General features: G+C 41.4%; 1 protein-coding gene across 1 annotated transcript in view; it reads right to left on the bottom strand.

The window, feature by feature from the left end:
* The window catches only part of DNAJC13 (DnaJ heat shock protein family (Hsp40) member C13), a 53,509-nt gene extending 35,380 nt beyond the window's left edge, over positions 1-18,129 (bottom strand). Inside the window, exons 1-14 of the mRNA XM_084283066.1 lie at positions 18,001-18,129; positions 11,662-11,742; positions 7,191-7,266; positions 6,542-6,691; positions 6,160-6,201; positions 4,863-5,063; positions 3,478-3,684; positions 3,286-3,381; positions 3,016-3,107; positions 2,073-2,239; positions 1,897-1,976; positions 1,653-1,822; positions 710-809; positions 371-478 (exon numbers count right to left, since the gene is read on the bottom strand). Coding sequence (XP_084139192.1) covers positions 371-478; positions 710-809; positions 1,653-1,822; positions 1,897-1,976; positions 2,073-2,239; positions 3,016-3,107; positions 3,286-3,381; positions 3,478-3,684; positions 4,863-5,063; positions 6,160-6,201; positions 6,542-6,691; positions 7,191-7,266; positions 11,662-11,729 — 1,557 coding nt within the window. The 5' untranslated portion in view covers positions 11,730-11,742; positions 18,001-18,129. The remainder of the gene's footprint in view (positions 1-370; positions 479-709; positions 810-1,652; positions 1,823-1,896; positions 1,977-2,072; positions 2,240-3,015; positions 3,108-3,285; positions 3,382-3,477; positions 3,685-4,862; positions 5,064-6,159; positions 6,202-6,541; positions 6,692-7,190; positions 7,267-11,661; positions 11,743-18,000) is intronic.
* Positions 18,130-21,635: the final 3,506 nt, after the last annotated feature.

The raw sequence follows: 21,635 nt of genomic DNA, 5'->3' as shown, positions 1-21,635 counted from the left end.
AATGATGCAGTATTGGCTCCAAGAGCGCACCAGAGACTTATGGCCACATACATCAGCATATTGCTTTTTGTTTTTCTAGTTTTAAGCCCTTACGTACCAGTTCATGCTACTCTTTGCTATATATGGAAATTGGATGTTCCTTTTAACTATGTCTGCATGTTTAATGACACACCTAATTTCTTCATGATAGACAGCTGTATTTCTAACCTGCCCAGACCCAAAGCAATCTAGAACAAGTTTCAGTGTTAAACAGCTGTATTTTCTGTATTTTGATTCCAGAAACTAAGACAATTAGTTAAATATGTTCAAAGTGCTTTGGCATTAATTTGGAAAAACACTTATGAAAGCTATCTTTCAAAATCTGACTTACCACATGGGAATTGAATTTCTCTAGTAGGTTTTCTAGAAACTTCTTTGAAAAAAGAAGGGAAGCTTTGTTCAGCTGCTCCTGTCGCAAGTCATAGTCATCATGCATGGGCTACAAAAAAAAGTATTCACAATACAGTCACATTTCAACCCTCAATTCTTAACAGCTGTAGTCCTAAAGCCACACATTAAATCCAGAAAAACTCATACTACAGCAGCTTCAAGTTCACCAGGAAACCACTGTAGCACAAGTTATATTTGAGTACATTGCAAGTTGAAGTGCAGTCCGTATTTCTACATCTTTTAGTCTGCAGTTCACACATTTCTACAATTTAATACTTACACACATAAGAGCACAAAGCATGTCAATAGATGCATGGGTTACTCCATCATTGTTCCTTTTGAGGGCTTTCACAACCTTCATTCCTAATCGTTCTCGAAACCTTTTGAAAGGGGGAAAAAAAAAGCAAAGCCACCAGTTTTAGAGAAAAGAGATCTTAGTTTTAATACAGAAGTCCAGTAATAGAAGAGTGACCTGTTCCCACTGCATTTGGCAAACAAGAACCCTGAAGTTTACAAAACTTTGATACTCTCTGGCAGAACACATTAGCGTTAGACTTCATTGTTAACAACATGCTGAGAGCACATTCACGAAAACCAAGCATATTTGTGCAGTTACAGGATAGTGGTAGTACAGAACCCTACACAAAAAACACACGGAACTCTATAAAGGTCTCAGACTACGTATGCTACTTTTCAGCTGCCCCATCATCTAAAGTCAAAACTGGTTCTGAAGAATTTCCTATACAGAAGTACGTTGAGCAGTTTGTCCTGTTTCCCTATGCTAGCCAGTTAAGACAAGCTCCCAGAAGCCTGTACTTACTGTAGGAGTACAACTCAGCTTTCTCACATCAAGTTTTATCTTGTGTTGAACTGAAGATAGTAATGGAATCAACATACTTTAAGAACTGTGGAACTGACTACTTCAAGGACACTTGAAGGTGCATTTTAGAAGTATTTTGACTAGGAAACAAATCTTTAAACTACATTTGACTCTTAAGGGAGAGGACAGTTAAGAAAAACATCACATTTACATACCGATGATAACTTGGGATACTTAAAATATAATAAAGCCTGATGACAGGCTCATACTACTGGATGCAATGCTGTACAGAGCCTTTCAGAAGTGTTTCTTAGGCCAAATTCTCAGTTTTAAAGATCAGCTATAAAAAGCTCAAGAATTGTTTTCACCTACTGCTTCTGAGCTCAAGAGACTTCTCACTTACTTTGGAAGCTGAGTAAAGGCAAGGAAGCCTGCTTTTGAAGCCACTAATCTTCTTACTGCTTGGAATTGGCTTTCAAGCTCTGCATTAGATGCTGCAGCATCTCCTTCTTGTGAGAGCAATGCTGTTATGGCATTATTAATGAGTTTCTCCTTGTTTTCCGAGAACAGACCCTGGTTAAGAAATATGAGTTAATATTTGTGTGTTAACAACATCTTCGGAGGATGGGTAAGGGATTTATTCTTACATCTTGTGTAACTGCATGTAGTACTCCGCTGTAGGAAATGTTAGCATTGAACCTGAACACAGCATCTGCGAAGTTCCCATCTGGAAGAAGACATAAAAGTTAAGTACACAGCATCTGACTAAGCATTTGGATGTTTAAAAGAACACTATAAAACCCTGTAATAAGCATTAGCTTACTTGGAGGAGCAGCCAAAAACCTGAGATGAAGGCTCTCTACTTCTTCATCGACAGGCATACTGAGCAATCCCCAACGCTGTCCTTTGTGCGTGGATGTCATTTTCACACACACATCTCTGTTACCAGAGGCTCTCACTCCATCCAGCAAGCTAGCTAGGAGAGAATCTCTGGGTTGGGAAAAAGACACGCCAAAAAAATTTAGATCAAAAAATGGTGCCAAAGAACAAAGTCAAAAAAAGAAGTCAAGCACAAGATGAACAGCAGCAATACTCTGAGTCTCTACCAAGACTAACAGCTACCCCTCTGGAAGAAATCTAATTTTCAAGTGCTCCTTTATTCACTGTAAGGACAGAGCTGTTTTACACCGTGTGTAGACAGCTGCAGCCTTTCACTTAAAGGATCAATTCCAGATTATCTGTGTGTTACATGTGTTACAAGTCAATTCTTCCCTGTGCTTTCTGCAAAACCTCCCTCAGCAGGACTACACTGCATTAGAACCACAGTGCAGGATGGCTATTCTGTTGGTCGTTTTAAATAGAATCAACTAAGACCATGTCAAGCAGACAACTCAAAGGTTTGGCAGCCTTCACATTTCAACACTCCTTACACCATGCTTTCTTTCAATTTCTCATTTATACAGCCTAACCAAGAACATACATAGAGCAAGATTGCTTAGAAGAAACAAGCTGTATTTAACTGTCCAACTGATGACCTTTATGTGGTCATCAGAAAACTTCAGGACTGATTTACTTTAAATGTAGGTAAATATAAAGGGGAGAGATTTGGATGCTGTAACACATCTTGGATTTGTAAGTGGCAGACCACTAGAATAGCAAGGCTTTAAGTTAACACCTCCAAGGGTCACCGTTTATGGAAGCTGAGACTAGAAGCACAACAATGGCAACTTTCATTTGAACTCACGACCGCCAGGAGTTCCAGTTACCTTTCTGTTGAAGAGTATTTCCGAATTTGTCCTTTGATAAATTCAATGGTAAAAAGCTGGGGATTTTCACAGTCACATACTATTGCAAATACCTAAAAAGAAGAGATAAGGATCACATTCACAGAGCCACGTTATTTTTCTATTCCATAAACAAAGGCCATCTTATGTACATCAAATTCTTATTATTAGAGCTTCTACTTGAAGAGGTGTTTTTTTTTTTTGTTTTTTGTTTTTTGTTTTTAAAAAAAAAAAAAAAAGCTCGCCTCTTACCTCGCCTAAAGGTTTCAAAGTTGCGATGTTATAGGTAGCTGGATCCCGTTCAACTAAGCAAGCTTCTGTAAGAGCTAGTATTCTTTTCACAGGTTCCTTAAGAAAAAATGTTAGAAAAGGGAAAGGCTTGTTAGAAAAGAGAATTTCTAGTGCTTCAGAGGAACTAAGTAAGTTAAGGTGTGATATCCTTACCAAGTGTCTAGGTGTTATTTTCTGAACAACGAACTCTGCTAAAGACGTTACGGATTCATCATTGCTGTATTTTCCAAAGCGAAGATTCAAGTATTGCTCAAATTCTAAGGATTCTTTCCTTATCCTCAGAGAGATGCCTATGAAGTTGCCAGCATGCTCTATTGCACTTTTGATAATTTCCTCCCTCTGCTCAGATGCAAACAGGTGCTGCAAATTTTGATAGGAGACAAGTGAAATATGTGGCATAGCTCAAGTAATCATGGTTCCTGAAATAATTCTCCCTTATACACCTGCCTAACATTACAGAATCTTCCCAGCAGTTGGGCAAGCTGGACTTACCTTTACAAAATCCACAGTATAAAAAGAAAATGTATTTATTACACATGAGAATGGCTATTAGCTGATTTACATTTTCCTTTCAAAAAATTCCTAAAGGATTCCCTCCTACATATTAGCATGCCAGTAAGTAAAGGCTGCATGACCTGCCTGCCCTTTATCTATTTATCTATATAAAGCGCCTATCACCATATTGATAAACACTCTTTGGAACCTCTCTGATGGCAGGGATAAGAACAGGAGCTGGCCTGTTAGTACCTCAGCACTTCTGTTTCTAAACATTGAAAAAAAAAAAAAAAGCCACAAGACTTTGCAATAAATCTGAAGAGCCTGGCAGGAATGAGGAACCGGATGGAACCACAGTGTGGCAGCCACATGAGCTATCTGTAGGGCTGCTATCCAGCCTTGCTAGGTGAGGTTAGGTCAGCTCTAAAGGATGTCATATGTTGACAGTGTTATGCCAGAGAAAAGCATGCCACGGTGCAAGAGCAAGGGAAACACTAGAGAAGTTACTCACAGTTTGCCTGTAGTGACTGAAGTAGCTATATTTAAGTTACCAATTTAAGCTGCTTGCACACAGAAACCCTTTTAAAATTTTTAAACCAACACTGCACTGCAGCAAGCATTTCCCAAGCAAAGTTGCTGAGAATCAGCTCAAAACCTAGAAAGACAGCATCACTACTGATTAATCTGAGTAATCTCTCTCCATTGCTTAGGTTAGTAATAACTGCCTACCACTTTCATAACTTTGTGAACTGTCAGCAAATCCCATGTCCACGTTCAATTTATGTTTGCTACCCAAATATAAACAGTATATTTTATACTTCATAGTTTTACATGCAATTAGAAAAAGCACACACTGTTCTCAAATGTTTTAACTCGTTTCTCATTAGTATGAGAAAGAGGATTTAAAACCTGCCTGCAAGCCAAGCACCCACAGCTGCATCCTGAAGGTGCACGTACTTTATGCTCAAATTACACTGAAGCTTCATTACCGAATATGCAGCTATAACCATCCCAACACCACCCCAAGATATTTTAATACTTACCAATCTACTAAATCCTCCATAGAGGATACAGAAGCCTCCCTGATAGCCAGCAATATCAACAAAGCCTTCAATGTTTCTATAGTCATAGGAGCACAGGACTTTATTTGTTGCAGGATCAATTTGGTCCACACCTCCGGGAGTCACTTCTAGAATCACAGGTTTCCTCGTATCACTCCAGTGATGTTTGTAACAGTTGTACCTCTGCAGTGAGAGCTACTTTTAGACATCATGCACATGCCTCTACTACACAGCAATTCTTTTCCAATCTAGTAGGCAGCATGGGTGTAAAGTTCAAGAAGTCATACCACTTCCCTCAGTGCTCTTATCTACATTGGTAACACTACGAATCAAAGGAAAGTAGCTACCTACTGGCAAGGAAGTCACAATACTCAACAATTAAACACCACATTTTGAAAGGAAGACAGCAATTCTAAGACAGGGATTCCAAGAAGCAAGTTTCTTTTACTCCAGAAAGCAGCCTAGTCACAGACTACGTGCATCTGTGGTTAGATATAAGGAAATATCTGTTGCACAAGACACTGTTACTCAGCCAGTTAAGATTCATTGAAGGAAACCTTACTGCTATAGTGTAAGCTTTTTATCTTCATACTCCATTACAAATAGAGATTTACTAAAGCCAGCAAAATTAAGGTCCTTTGTGAACTGCAGTAAGACAAAAAGAACCTCCATATTCCAGCAAAGTTAATCTGCTCATCACTGAGGATTTACTGTGCAATGCAAGTTACAGAACATATCACTTCAAGTATCTTGTGCTTGTAAAAAACAAGTACAAGGTCCAGCTCCGTGTCCTGCCTTGCTTATTACCACATTACTGAGATTCATTAAATAGCAGTCTTGTCTTTAATCTAACCTAAAGAAATCCTCCCACAAAACAATATTCTCACACCAAGCATTCAAGATGTTATGCAGAAAACTACTTGCAGTTCAAAAGTAAAATGCTGGAAACTGTAAACATTGAATAGTGAATCGTAGCTTAACGTCTTTCTTTCCTCCAAGTAAGAGCTCCATGTGGCAAAGCTCTTTATTTCAGGAATAATATTCATTACATGTACCAGCAAGAAGCTAAGGGCAAGTGAAGAGAACTCAAGTACTCTACCATTCATGGGATTCTTGCTTTTGAAGAAATTCCAAATTCTCTCAAAGACGATTCAGATCCAAATTTAGAGGAGTTAATAGCACACATAGCACTACTCAACTTAAGACATAACTTAACACTGTACAAGTCTTCAGATCATTTCATTAAATAGTACATGATCCAGACAAGGCAGATACTTACCCGTCCTGTGATTTTTCCTTCTGAGAAGTCTGTCCTGAACCTCTGTTTAAAAAAAAAAATAAATCATGAATGAATACAAACATCATAGCCCATCTATCCAGAAAATCTAAATATAGGCTAGCACTGTTTTAAGTGACTTGAACTAAGCCTCACTGAAGACTCACCATTTCGCTTGTTTAATATATCCAGTATTTTTACCTTTACTTAATACCTGAGAATCACACACACCAGTTGCTGCAGCAGACACTAGATCAACACAAGAGCTCAAAAGATAACTTGCTTCTCTACTTTTTAATGTAAGGAAAGAAAGCATAGTATACTACAAGTCTTTATGATTTTGAAGTACTTATTGCTTGTTTGAAGACAAAAAAAAAAAACTTACTAGTGCCTCTGTAAGGAGTTCTGTTCTGTGCTCTGTGGAAAACTTCAGAGTTTCAGACTTTTTTCCACTTCCTTTGCGAAAAGTTAGACTGAATTCTGTTCCTTGTCCTTTTCCAACAGGAGAAATACTACAGATGTCTCCATAAGGCCACTAGACAATTGAAAGTAATTAGGTTAAAATCAGTCATTTTAAAGCTACATCTCTACTCAAAACCCCTTAACACCTATAATAACCAAGAAAGTTGCTGTAATGAGACAAGAGCTGGCACGCTACACAACAGCTTTAGATTCCTATTTGATACTCTACAAAGTAAGTAAGTGTCCCGCCTCCCTTGAGGGACCAAGCCTTACAGTGATCAATTTTACCCCAGTTCATTCAGAACAGCACATCAAAAAGCAAGCTATTACTAACCACCTAATAAAGACAAATTGCCTAAATGTACAAAAACTGTTGGTTATTTGTAGATTCAGTGAAGGGAACAAGAGTTTTCTGTTATGCTTGTTTTTGTAGAAGCTGCTGTATCTTCTGGTTCTACTCAGATCTTGGCATTCTGTCTTCAGAAGCTACCTAGTCTGACGTCATTTGCTCTGAATAGTGAACAGAAGCCAGAAATCAATTCTGAATAGCCACGTTCAAAAAGGGTATTTACCTGATTTGTAACTTCTAGAGTGTTGGGATTGTATGTAGTGATGGCATGGGTTCCGACTGAAAAGACTCTCTTATACCTAGAATATAGAGGAGTGTGTTAGTTTACCCAGAAATCAAGTAAAATTGTTAGTTCGGTTTACCCTTAAAATATGCTAAGATATTCTGTTCTATATACCCAGAAAGGGGATATACAAGTGAAACACTACTCAACGTATTTCCTGATCACTGCAGCTAGAGCTCAATACGCAGCTAGTCACTGTACATCAGTGTACAAGCACATTAATGATTGACTGTCATAGTGCATAAAGAACAGCTGTAGCAAGACAGTCATTTGCATTTCAGGCACATCAGAAACAAGGAGCATGAGCTAAAGCCAAGTAGTTTGTATATATAAACCCAAAAGGGAAGCTTTACCATGGTTTCATTCCCTAGACATGATCTGCAAGGCATCCTTAACCAACTCTTTATATAGAGACTACTTTCAAATTTCTGAAACAAAGTTTTGCAACGTAAGTTATCAGAATTTGAAACAAATTATTACTAATGCTTTGCTGATCGTACAAATTTCTTTTAAGATAGCTCTGTCTAGAAGTAGTCCTATGGAGAAAGCCAAGCCAAACCAGAGCTGATTCCATTAACTGTTCTCTGATCAAAGAAACAGGACCTGAGCATGGATACCTTTCTTGAACCAAATAACAATACTTTGGCTAGCTGTCCATATTAAAATTGAATCAAAGCAGCTAATTTAGTTCTTGGTAAACTGAGGTTTACCCGGAACAGAGTAGGATCAATGAAACAGCTGACTAACTACTCTGGATCTGTGCCATACTAGACACTGCATCGAGGAGCAGATCCTTTCTTCTCTCTTTCCCAGTGTTCTTGTGCTACAGTCCCCTCTTCTCTCTTGCTTGCCAGGTCTGTAGCACAAGCCATCACTTCTGCATAAGATCAGGCTAAGGATTTCTACTAGGGCTGCAAAAAAAGCAATAGCTTGCATGACCTTCAGATAAATTACTGCAGTTAATGAAGGAGTAGCTCTGAAGATCTGTTAATTGACCTATCCTTCCTTTTCTCATATTAGCAAGGTCAAGTGTATCTGCTTGACACAGTCCATCTCACAAACCTCACTCCCTACCATTTTCAGCAATTTTATTTCAAATAAACTGGTGAGTTCAAATCACTGCTGGCCCAAAGGAGTTCATCTAGCAATTCAAGTAAATGCTTATTTTGTTCAAAGCTTAGAAAACCTGAAGTATTGAACAGCCACCTTAAAGATTTATCTATTTGAAAAACCTACTTGTTTTCCCATATAGTTGAATTTTTCTTATTTAGGATGTTATGATTCCATTTAAGAAGCAGGTCAAGAGAAGTCATAGCGATGAAGCAGAACGTTTGAAGTTACCCTGGCTAATAACTCCACTATATTCAGTCTGTCAATGAATGTTCCAGTTCTTCAAATACAATCAAATCCTCTAAATCTGACTGTTCCTGCTTTTGTTGCACAATTTAGGTTTTCTGTCTATTACAGGATTTGCAAATAAAGCTTGTTTATGCTCTTCTTAAAAACTTATCACAAGCAATAAAGCGCTGTTTAAGGTTTTATTTGCTCACTTAAACTTAAGTGCTTCACAGTGCTTTGTGGCAGAAGACAGATCTGAGGTGATCGCATGTGTCTGAAGACCAGCTAACAAACATGACAGCTTCTTCCTTCCCTCCCCACCCCCTCAGGCTCATGCCTATATTTCAAGATGTAGGAAGCATATTTATTATCCAGCATTCCTAACATGTGCTGTGACAAACAAACAGATTTGTCCATTTATCATTTACTTCCTCTCCCTAGAGAAATTCAGAAGAGCTCATTCTTGTTGCCTGAACAGAGGCAACTTAGAAGTCAGTTCCTACACAAAGCCTAAACTCACTCCTTGACCAGACCTTCACCTATAAATATTAATACATAAAAATACCCGGTATTTATACCTCCAGGCTTTGAAGATTTCATCATTAATTCCCTCTAACTACTCTGCAGTGCAGCCTAGAGCAAGGCTGTTTTAAGAATAACATTTTGAAGCAAATATCCTTTCTTCCTATTAACTATTGCCTATTCACTACTTTCACAGAAGCACTGTTGAAGTCAGAAGTTATATTTACCTAAGGTAGCTTCATCCTGATTGATAAGTTATTTCATACCACTAACAACAGATCAACTCAAGCATCATCATCTGTACTGCTAGAAAATATTCCAACTGCCATGCAAACAGCTCCCATTCAAAGTGCCAAACCCTGTGAATACTCAGTGATTCAGGCCCATTCAGCACTACGTATTAAATTACTGCTTTCTTTCTTTTCCATGTTATCAATGGATGACACTATACAGAGCAGTAAAGTACTTCTCAAAAATTAGTTACAGATTGCATAAAAGGAGATGTTAACATTGTGAGAACTGTGTGACTTCAGTGCTCAGAACAGCAGTATTCCACGTCTGCAACTATGAAGAGTGGATTTAAGCATTCAAATACAAGCTGCTACTGCAACATAACAAGCAGCAACTACTCACTAGATAATTCTTCCCCTTTCGTTATGTGTAAGAAAAAAATAAGAAAGGGCAGTGAGTTTTCTTCCTTACGAGGACACTACCAAGGTTTGAGATCATCTGACTGTAACTTCAATAGCTTGCATCATGTAGGAGCAGGATCTTTAATGGAAGGCACTGCGCAAGAGCCCTACTCTGAGCACTGTGTGCTCTTACACTAAATGGCTTGATTTGTATGCATGCCAAATTTACAGATAAGCACAGAAATGTCATGGGAAAAGACCAGATCTTTTCTGCTGCAGGGATGAAAAGATTAAGAGGGAGAAATTCTAATGTTCTACCCCAACACAATGTTTTGTTGTTACTAAAGGAGAACAGTTTACTCCCACGGGGATCCAAGCGTGTGGATCTCAGGTAAGACTTGATTTACACAAGTACCAGAATTCTAGCAAGGTAAATGTAAGTATTTATTACAAATCACTCTCAAGGATCTGTCTTGAAAGAAGAAAGATTTCACCCTGAGAGAGCCGCTCAGTCCACTGTGAACTTTGAACTATCCAGGACTTTAGCTTTTGCTTCAGAAAGGCAGAGAGCTCTGATTAGACACTGAAGCAATGTCACCATTCTTCAAAGCTCAATTGAGAAAGATTTGCAGCTGCCACAATGCAATCCCATCCTTCTTCCCAATATTCCTGCTCTTTCTTAGGAAGAATTCAGGAAGTATTATCATGAGAAGCTATGCCCTGGTTTCAGCTGGGATAGAGCTAGTTTTCTACGCTGTAGCTGGTATGGTGTTGTGTTTTGGATTTAGGATGAAAATAACATTGATAACACCCCAGTGTTTTGTTTGTTGCTGAAGGGTGCTTACACTGAGTCAAGGCTGTTCTGCTTCTCATGCTGTCCTGCCAGCAAGTACGCCCAGAGCACACAAAAACCTGGGATGGGACAGAATCAGGACAGCTGACCCAAACTGACCAGACGGATACCCATCCCATACCATGATACCATGCTCAACAATAAAACTGAAGGGAGATGGCCAGGGGTGCTGCCATTGCCTGGGGACTGGCTGGGCCTTGGTTGCCTGGCAGTAAACAGTTGCGTTCTGCATCACTTTTTCTTCTTCCCCCTGCTTGTTAAACTGTCTTATTAAACCAAGAATTTCTCACACTTTTACCTTTGTTGATTCTCTCCCCCATCTTGCTGTGGGGGGAGCAAGCAAATGACTGCGTGGTGTCTAGCTACCCGCTGGGTGAAATCCACAAGAATTCAAAAAAAACATTTTCAACTAGCTGGCCAAACAGATTCAGACATCATCACTCAGGTATTAGAACAAAACAGAACTTGTCCTTTCGAGGTGCAGACAATATGCCTCCTCTGGCTGATGTTCAGGTAACAAGCAGAAAATCTCGATGTTCCACAGAGCTACTATGCACACAAGAAGGATGGTGGGCAAGGATACCGAAGAAATTTCTCTGCAGCTTCAAAAAGTATGCTGCTTAACAGCTGACTCCAAACATAGTATAACAGCAACCAGACGAGAGCTTAATGGGCAGTTTTATTAAGAGGTTCCTTAGCATTTTTAGACAGAAGCACCACTGAAGACTCATTTTCAGATCTAAGAGACCCCCAACTGGGATGAAGTGTATTTCTAGCAACAGAAGTCTTCAAATAGTCTCAGTTAGCAGTTTAACAGATAATCTATTACACAACATGTTAAGTATTACACTGAAGTATGGGAACACGTGCAAAGGCAGGCTGAGACTCAACGTTTAAAATCCAGATTGATTCTGCTGAGATACAGCCAGTTCAGAGTTAACAGGAGCCTTTAGTTCAGTTTTCACCTATGAATACAGGAACTACATAGATAAATCCAATAACAAAGAGGAGAAATATCACACACAACATTAGCAGAAAAAAAAAAAAAAAAGGTTAAATTACTTACTTTCCCCTCCATGAATGTTTTGTTGTGTAGAAACAAGCAAGATCTCTGTTTTCTCTTATTATATTCATTTTGTGCAAAGACCTGGAAACAAGAAAGACATCCTGTTTATGCTCACAATTTTCGTTTACAACCAAAGTTCACTAGTCATCAATGTGCTTTAAGACACTCAAGTTGCTGCTCTGTCAATTCCACATAGATATTAAGAATGCTTGTTAGCGAACAATACATCAATTAAGTGCTTGATGAGTTGAACAGGGATTGCTTCCCCTCGATCTTGTTATACCAGTTGCTTTTTAAACAGCATAAGGGCACAATAAGTTGCTCCCTGACATTTGCTACCTTATTACAACCACACTTTTCCCATACCTTTGCACACTCAATCACATTTTATACCATCTCCAGAACATTCAATTCCTGGCAGTTCTTAAATACCAAGATGATTCCAGTAAAGTATCTTACATCTGTAACTAAACTAAGCCAGATTTCTATTGTCATTTTTTAAACAGTAAGGAGAAACTTGGAGAAAAAAAAAAAAAAAAAGAACAGTGTATTTTCCAGTCTGAAAAGGAATTTGAAGTTGAGAAACTTATTAGCCAAACAGTGTGATTAAAGAGCCAAGTACCCTTTCTGTCCTTTAAAAGTTTAAGCAATTCCACCACTAACATCTTGACATGCTTATTTCACACATAAATGCCTACTCCCTGAACACAGAGGAATTTGGTGAAACTTGCCCACAACTGCTTAACTGTATCATTACTTTAGGAGCTGCTAAACACCTTCTATGATTGCAACTCCTGCACGCCATACACTTGGGAAGTCAGGCTTCCTTTTACTTCACTTTGCTTTTATTACACATGCCAGGCACTTCAGAGAGAAATCATTACTCTCAGTTTACTGCTACAGCATTAGTTTTATTTTTGAACATGTCAAAACACGATTCCCTGCTCGATTGCTCTGATTGGTACTACTACAGCAGCATCCTCAAAACATCACACTACAGAAAAAGGCAAGAATTCACATCCGTTGCTTGCTTGAAGTAATGCTGAAGTAACTCAATCCCAGTCATGGTACTGCAGGAAACAGAGTATAAATCCAGCTACCTTTCCGCACTCAAATGATTCTACTTGCTCAGCAAAACGAAGATTCCTCATTTTGAGATGGCTGACCTGCAACATTAGGTCACTGCTCATTTCTACTCTCTACAACTTAAGGCTGTTTTCTTTCTGAGCAAAGGCTGTAGCGGTTATGGAGTCATGAACGTGAAGAATGGATAGCCTGACTGAAATGAACGTGCAAATTCCTTCCCTCAGGTGAAGAGTCAGCACCATCACCACCAGCTAGTGAAGAGAACTTGTGGTATTGCCCCGGGAAGAGACAAAAGCAGCATTCACATATTTCAGTGACTCAATCTGAGTCGAATTCTCCAGAGTTAATACCCAATTGACCTACAGCAAGCTAAATTCTCTAAGCACTGCTTCAGGAGAAGTTAAGATGTTCAGCAGCACTGTTCCTGTTTTAAGAACTATGCTGTATTATTTTTTTCCATGAATAGCATCAAAACAGTACACTTAGTCCAAACTACACAGAGCTTGCTGTATCGTGGCATCCTTTAGACACAGCACTTGTGTTTTTATTGTTAGCTTTCAGAAGGAAGTGCCAGCCACAAGCTTCATACCTCCCTTTTCAACCTGTTTTCTTGACACTGACTGGTGTATCAGCAAGTAGAATATAAACTTAAAACTCCACTGAGCATGGGATTGTAAATTCTATTTATCTGTAAACTCCACAGTTTTCCCAGCACCAGCCTACTTGAAACGGCTCTGTTGTCTCCCAGACCTGAACACCACCTGCTTTACAGTAGGGAGAGGTGTTACCACACTTGCAGGGCAAACATCGAGCTTTTATTCTGCTCTGAGCAAAACTCATTTGTGAGTTCCTACCCGCAGCTTCTATTCATTCTGCCACCAGTATCTAACTAGACTCAGGGTACCGATACGTGAAGTATTGTACATGTACTGGAAGTGAGAAATCCACCTGACTTTTTAAGACTAAAAATATTAAAATCATTAAGCTTTGAGGCTTTACTCACTGTGCTACTGGACAGCAATTGGAGCCTTTTTTTTTTTTCCTGCAGAAAGGCAAAATATGCCAAGATTTAGTGCACAAGAATTAATTGAGATATTTTCCTGCTGTTTAACAGAGAACAAGGCTAACAACAGCCTAGTGTTCTGAGCTGCTGTGTTAAAGTTCAGCAGTTATTTTGCAGTTGTCTACGGTTCCACAGTAAGGACAAGTTTAATGTCAGCCTTTTAGATGCGTGAAACACAAAAGTTACCTGCCTTTAGTCACACACGGTGATTTTAGTACCTGAAATAGCACAACCACTACCTTTGCAAAGCACATCAGGTTTTTATGAATAAAGATTAGCTATATTGACAGTGTAAGTGATAGAAACCCGCTTATCCATATTAAATCACCAAAAGAAGAATATTCTTACTGTTATCTTCACCTCTTCCCCCTGCATCTAAAATAATCCCATTTTTCTGTCAAGTCAACTTTCTAAAAGTGAATGCTGCATTTCACTTTAAACAGCATCCAAGACACTAAGTCGCCAATTTTAATTATTTAGTGCCTGTGGCATCCAATAATAGAAAAATCAAAAATTCAAAAGTTGTTTTGAACATACTGTAGCACAGCTATTGGCTATCCCATACACGTAGCTCTCAATTTAATATGAAATGCTTAGTTCAGTTCTATTCCTACTGGACTAAAGGCAATAATAACTTTGAAAATAGTATTTTAAAAACATGGCTCATCTGTTTAAGGAAGAGAGCAGGTTGAATGCGGGATATAGCCAAAACAACCTGAGTTTCCTGTAGGAAAAATGTAATCCATGACTTGGAACTTCATTTCTGAGCCTAGCGAATTCATTCCCCCAATACCTGATTAGCCAAAAAGCAAATTACAATACACAATACAGAAGTTCAGCAATATTTTTCTTTCTGGTTCTTTTAGCACTCTAAGTAGCAGTGGAACAGCTTTTGGGGAAGAGTTGAAACTGCATCTTCATGTTCTGCACGTACCACAAATAGCAACCCTTAAAATTAAAGGGACTGAACTGCTGCCAGGACACCCCTGCCTCTGAGTTTAAGCTACATGAATAGGTGCATTACACAAGCTGCGTTCAACTTGCATGTAGTTTTCACTTCTCCAGCATTTCACATCCTTCAGACAGAATTACCATCTGGGAAACCGGAGTCTATTTCAGGAAACAGAGACGAGTCAATCTCAAACAAATACTTTCAGAGCTAGAAATGAAGCTGTAACTCTGCAGGCATCAAAGCGATAGGCATAGCTGTAATTACTCGAACTAAGGGATGCTTAAGCATAAAGTCAGGAGTTTGGCCATGGGTTCAAAGTTTAGTACAGAATTCAGCTGGCTTTCTTCCTGGCTACATTATCCCTACGCTATTAGGAAACTTCCATTTCTCTCCTAAATGAAGGTTTAACACCGATGCTAAGGTAGCACTGCAGGGCCCTCAAACAAGATTATTCTATTACACCATCATGCTTGGAGGGTAGAAGCGTTGATAAGATTATACATAAAGCTCAAGTGTGACTTTCCTGAGAGAGAGAAGACATGCTAAGAGGATAAAAAACAGGGACCAATTGGACAGAAGCAAAAGCAAGGCACTGAGACAGAACGAGGTTCTGTCTATCTGTGGTTCTACACACACATTTTTTAGCTAGACGTTCCAGCATCAAACTCCTGTCACTTACACATCTGCTGAAGATTTTGGAGGCATTACTTATGCAGTTCTTCTGCACTGAAATGTTTTAGCCAACGTAGCAGTGAAAGAGGTAGATTAAACCTAGACAGCTAACTGGCAGTTTCACTTTCGGCCAGATTCTCGAAGAAACATTAAACTCTTCCCTTATAAAGACTCTGCTCTTAAAGTACTACAGCATAATAAGCTTTGAAAACCGAGATTTGTTCATCTCTTGTGCAGGGCCTCACAGCCCTCCTTGCAAGATAAGAAGGACATGAGACCCACACAAATCCTTAACAGATAATTAGCACAGTCTGCCACAGTCACAGCAGCATCGCTGCCTTTGCTAATCCTGGATGCAAGCAGGCTGAGAATGCCAGCCGTGCTACTACCAGAAACAACAGTGCTAACACTGGTGGCCATCCGCCAGCTGACTGCTCCCACTCCCTTGGGAGTAAGCAGATTATTCCTTACATGTTTTCTCTTTTCTGTCTATACTGGCTTTCTGATGAATCAATGAACTGACCTGATCCAGAAGCCAAACAGGTGAGTATGAGAAGAAGCGTTTACTCACTGATGGATTTTAAAGAAGCGTTCCTTTCAGTCACAGTTCAGCCACCTCGCCATATCTCTTCCGAATACAGTTCTATGTTAAGTATCATTAGTAAGGCTGGATAATCATGAAGGTTTATTTATTTATTTTTTATTTTTTGACTTGAGAACACTCTTTTCAGAAGCAAACTGAAAAGTGGAACAGTTGAATATTCAACACATCAAAGCACAGTTGAATGCCAGACAAAGAATTGTTTTATTGGGTCAGTAAGCTTCATTCACTGAGCTCTAAATGCAGGTTAAAAGAAAAGTTACTAGCTCACTCTGAGACAGATCTGACCTTTAAAACCAGTCTCCAGCATACCGCTTGAGACCTAGAAGTGCAATGATTCAGTCCCTCAGGACAACTGAGAGTTTGGAAACCGTGATGAATATCACATGACACCCAGAGGAGCAAGTAATACATATGAAATCATTTTAGAAATTTATTCCAGCAAGGCTAAAATGCAAGGTAAAGTTCCTGGAAAGTCTATGCAACAAGGGGACAGACACTCAGCTCTGAGTCTCCAAGCACTCAGAAATTTGTTTCAAGTGGAAGAACTGCCAGTAATAGCCAGAAATTACTGATTCTTTTCCATTAAGTGTTCTGGCACTTGACAGCCCATATCAGTCAGGAACTGGACCAAGATGCAGATCTATAAAATGAAGCTGGCTAGAGCCAAGCACTGTTTTTATGATACTGGGCTTGTTACTGTGAACTAAGCTACATCAACTCCTACCTGAGTTCAAAGATGAAACTAGCACTGCCTTGGACAGCCTTCCTCCTTCTCTATAAATATCCCTACAATCAAGTAGCCTGAGGAGGCAGCTCTTAACTAGCCAGAAGCAAAAGTTCTTTGAAATGAAGGCTTTAAGGTTAAAACACTGAATATTTTCTGAAATGCAGTATTTCTTAATCAGCACAAACTAATAGGAAACAAAGCAACCGTCTACTCAAATTTTATCTTCTCAGACACCGCCACCAATCTATTCTGTGAGGAAAAGGAAAGAAGAAAAGGTAAAATATATCTCAGATGACCTTAACTTCAAAAGCAGCTACAGAGCAGAGAGTAGCTGCACTGCATTCACGGGAAGACTCCAAATAAACTTATCTGCCTACGTTTTCCCAAGAAGCATGCTGAAACATTCCCACAGCTCGACATCACGAAGCTGAAAACAAACCAAAACCAAAACAAAAGCTGGAACTGTGGCGCTGAGACAACATCTCCCCAGCGCTGAGCTCGCCCCACAGCGCGGGGCTGGCCATGGAGCACCTGACAGCAGAACCTGCCCTGAAAGCTGCAGACAGAAAGCCATCTCGTATGACTACTCGTTCCAAATTTTAGAAAGGAACAAGTAAATGAAAAGCAACCCAGGGAAGAAATTCAAGAATTGAGAGAAAATTAAGACCGTGAAGAGCTGATTTCCCAAGACGGACATTTAATCCGGCTCATGCTCTGCAGGCACACTATTACCGCTCGAAAGATAAACAAATCTCATTTCTGTAAAAGCAAGCCTCCTCCGGATCTCTCCCACTCTTCGCAAATGCTTTTTTCCAGCGCGTTTCACACGGACAACGCTTCGATCCGAGGCCGTGGAAAGAAAGAGCAGGGCTGGCTCCTTCATGGCCACAGCGGCGCTCAGCCAGGCGAGAGCACACACCTGCCCCGCGGCTACAGGAGCTGCCTCAGGACCAGAGGGGCAGGGAATCGCCGGGCTGAGGCTGGAGGGACACTCAGCCTCCCTCCTCCTGCTCCAAGGCACGGGAACAGACGCGTTTAGCAGCGGGCACCCCCGCTCCTCACCTCACGGGGGGCAAGGGGGCTTCGCTGCCCCTCCCCCGCCCCACACAGCCCCAACGGCCCCGCCCGGGGCTGGGGAAAGAGGGAGGGAGGGTGGGAGGAAGGGCGGCCGCCTCCTCCTCCTCCTCCTCCTCCTTCTTCTTTTCGCCCTCCCGTCCCCCGCCGCTGGGATTTACCTGGCCGGGGAGCCTGCGCTGCCCCAGCACCGCGCTTGACAGCGAGAAGGGGTGAAGGGGTGAAGGGCCGAGCCCTCGCCCTGCCCCGGCAGCCGCTCCGCTCCGCCCCGCTCAGAGCCTGGCTCTGGAGGCCGCCATCTTAGCTCCGGCGCCGAGACCGCCCTCCCGGCGCAGCCGCCGTCAGCCCGGGGCCCGTCACGGGACGCGGTCAGCTGATGGAGCCCGCTCCTCCTCCTCCTCCTCCTCCTCCTCCTCCTCCTCCTCCTCCTCCTCCTGCTCTGTCCTGCCCCAGCCCTGCCCTGCTCGGCCAGGAGCAGGGGGAGGCGGCTGTCACAAGTGCCCGGCTCCTGAGGGCTCGCCCTGAGAGCACGGAGCGTTTCCAAGAGCCCGTTAGATGGGGCTGTGTTCGCGCTTTCCCAGAATCACAGACTCAGCTAGGTTGGAAGAGACCTCCGAGATCACCGAGCCCAACCTCTGACCTAACACTAACAGTCCTCCACTAAACCATGTCCCTGAGCTCTACATCTAAACGTCTTTTAAAGATCTCCAGAGATGGTGACTCCACCACTTCCCTGGGCAGCCCATTCCAATGCCCAACAACCCTTTCAGTAAAGAAGTTCTTCCTAATATCCAACCTAAGCCTCCCCTGGAGCAACTTTAGCCCATTCCCCCTCGTCCTGTCACCAGGCACATGGGAGAAACAAGCGCCCTCGGCTCCAGCCTCCATCGCTGCCCATGGGGGCAGAAGTGGGGCAGCCAGTGCTCCCCTGCCTCTCCCGGATTTTCTTTTTCCCTGTAGCAAGACGCTTTGCCTCATAACACTTCTTGCAACTGCACATCCCTACATTTTCTTGTATGTTTGTCTGAGTGTTGAACCCTTTGCCTCTGTGCTCAGCTTGATGGCACTTTTGAAGTCCCCCTAAGGCAGCAGCTGTGGGATGCTGTTGGTTTCCAGGGCAGAGAAATGGGGTGCTCCTCACTGAAGTCGCCTTAGAAAGTTTCTAACCCATCCCTCCCTTCTGGCACGTTGTTTCTAGCATTGTGAGAGGGACTTGTCTTCTCCTGGTACCCCAGAGCTCACAGGTAGCCAAGTCACATTAGGCAATTTGTTGTACCTACTAGCTTTGCTTCAACTAAGAAAGCCAAGCAGCACACAGAGAGAGGAAAGCAGAGGGAGTACTGCCATTCCCCCGTACTTCTTATTTTGCTGTTAGAGGCTCCAACCAGATAAGCAAGGAAGCCAAGCCACACACACACACCCCTTCCCTGCACCTTTTTTCTGGGGGCTTTTTTAAGGCCTGGTTCTGCTCCCAGGTGGATAAGGCTTTACGAGCTCCAGGTGCCAGAGGCTGGAGCATCTCCTCCCTTCTCTAACACGAAGTGCTCTGGGGGAAAGAGTGCTGTTGATTTACCTTTCTTGTGGGAGATGAACCCATTTTATTTGACTGTTGCAACTAGCCAGTGCTTCTCCCTCGGCTCGCCTTGGAAGGTCTGAGGAAGTCAGCAACTCCTCCTATTAATTTGTCATATTCAGCCCTCTGAAAAGTTGTGAGCTTAATTTTTAGTCTGATTTCTGTTTGCTTGAGCATGGCTTGGATTCCTTCTGTTGAACTCTGGCTCCAAGACTCTTCCTGTGCCTTGTTTTAAAGCAAGAATGGACATTTCTGAAACCACACCTCCAGTATGAAAGCAAGGAGCTGATGATAGTGTCAATGGTGATGCATAGGGTACAAAATACTGCAAGCTTTCAGCACAGTGTGGTACCTAGGTGGAATGAGCACTTTGCAGAGCTGTCCTCTGGCAGCTGCATGCAGTATTGGGAGTCCTCCTGTATCAGGATCCCGGTGGTGGAAGTTGCGGTAAGTGCTGAGTCTTGGTATTTATTTTATATAACTTTAAGTCTTAGGAGCCTGTTCTTTTCCTGTTACAGAAAGAGCAGGTTATCTCATGCTTCTCATAATGACCACTGGTCACATGTGCTAGAGCAGAGTGTATCTCGTGTAGATGTGGTTGGGGAAAGTCTTGGTGTGTGTGTACAAGCCAGTGTCTGCTCTAGCAGGATAAGGTTCCTGTCAGCCTCCATAGTGGGACTGCAGTTTCCTTATTGTCCACTCCAAGGGCTCTCCTGCTAAGAAATTGTGACACAAAGTATAGAGGAGAAGGATGAGAAATGCCTCTGGTGTTTATAATGTAAGCCAGAAGGGAGAAGAACATGACTAGAATAGATAAGGGTTGCCGCAGACCTCCTCAGAGGGCCCTCGTGATGAGGGAGCCCTCTATGTCCCACTTCTCATGAGGTAGGGTATGAAGTGGCAGGTGAGAAGAGCTCAGCGCTAGGTTGGTGTAAATTATTCCCTCAGAACACACATTTGAATTCTGCGTGTTTTGGAGGTGTTTTTTCAGTAGGGATTTTTGTAAGATCTTCTGTTGGAGTTTGCAGTGTATTTGGGGAGCTTGGTGGTGGCCTTTTCATATGTTATTCTCTTATTTTTTCCCTTGGATTTTTCCATGGGATTATTGGGGTTTGGTTGCGTCTTTCTTGTAGGGTGTATTCTTAGTTTTTGGTTGGATTTTGCGTTGCATTTTGAGGGGTTTGGTTTTGGCTTTTCAGCATGATCATTTGTCAGTTTTTCTGTTTGATTTTGCAGTGTTTTTTGGGGGTTTGATGGCTTTTCTGAAGCCTTCCCCGAAGTTTTTCCCTTTGAGTTTCCAATGGACTTTTGGGGATTTAAAGTTAGGTTTTCTGCAGGGTTTTCTGTCAGTTCCTCTGTTGGGTTTGGCCTTGAATATTTTGTGTTTGGTGGTGGCTTTTCTGTAAGGTTTTCTCCCAGTTTCTCTGTTGGATTTCACAGTGAAATTTGTGGGACTGGAGGTGGCTTTTCTGTAGGTTTTTTTCTCCATTCTTCTGTTCAATTTTGCACTGGATTTTGGGGGTTTATGTCAGGATTTCTCTTACACTATCCCATGAAATTCTTTGTATTTTGGTGGTTTGGTTTTCTGTAAGTTTTGTTTGCTTAAGGGTTGGATTTTCTGGGTTTTCGTGGTTGCTTTTCTTAAGGGATTTCTTCATATTGTTCCCTTAGATTTTCCATTTTTCACTTTTTTTTTTTTTTTTTTGTGTGTGTGTGTGTCTGGTGTTGTCTTTTCTGGAGGGTTTTTGCCAAGATTTGCTTTTGGATTTTGCAGTGGGTTTAGTAGTAGCTGTTATGTAGAGTTTTCTTGAAGTTTTTCTGTTGGATTTGGCATTGCATTTTTGGGGTATTTGGTGGTTTTTCTGTAGGGTATCACTGAATTCTTCCCTTGCTTTTTTTTTTTTTTTTTTTTTGTGTCTAGTGGTAGCTGTCTGTAGGGTTTTCTTTAATATTTTCATTTAGATTTTGCAGTGGATTTAGGGTGTTTGGTGGTGGCTTTCTTAGAGGGTCTTCTCCTAGTGTTTCTGGTGGGTTTTGCATGGGATTCTTGTGGTTTGGTGGCTTTTCTGTACAGATTTCTGCCCATTTTTCTGATGGATTTGGAGTAGAATTTGGGGTTTATTGGTGGCTTTTCTGTACAGCTTTCTCTCACTTTTTTCTGCTGGGTTTTGCACTGGGTTTTAGTGGTTTGGTAGTGGATTTTCTGTATGTTTTTTTGTAAGC

Source organism: Netta rufina (genome assembly GCF_964035555.1).
Source record: "Netta rufina genome assembly, chromosome: 2".
Taxonomy (NCBI): domain Eukaryota; kingdom Metazoa; phylum Chordata; class Aves; order Anseriformes; family Anatidae; genus Netta; species Netta rufina.
This window is presented reverse-complemented; position numbering and strand designations above follow the sequence as displayed.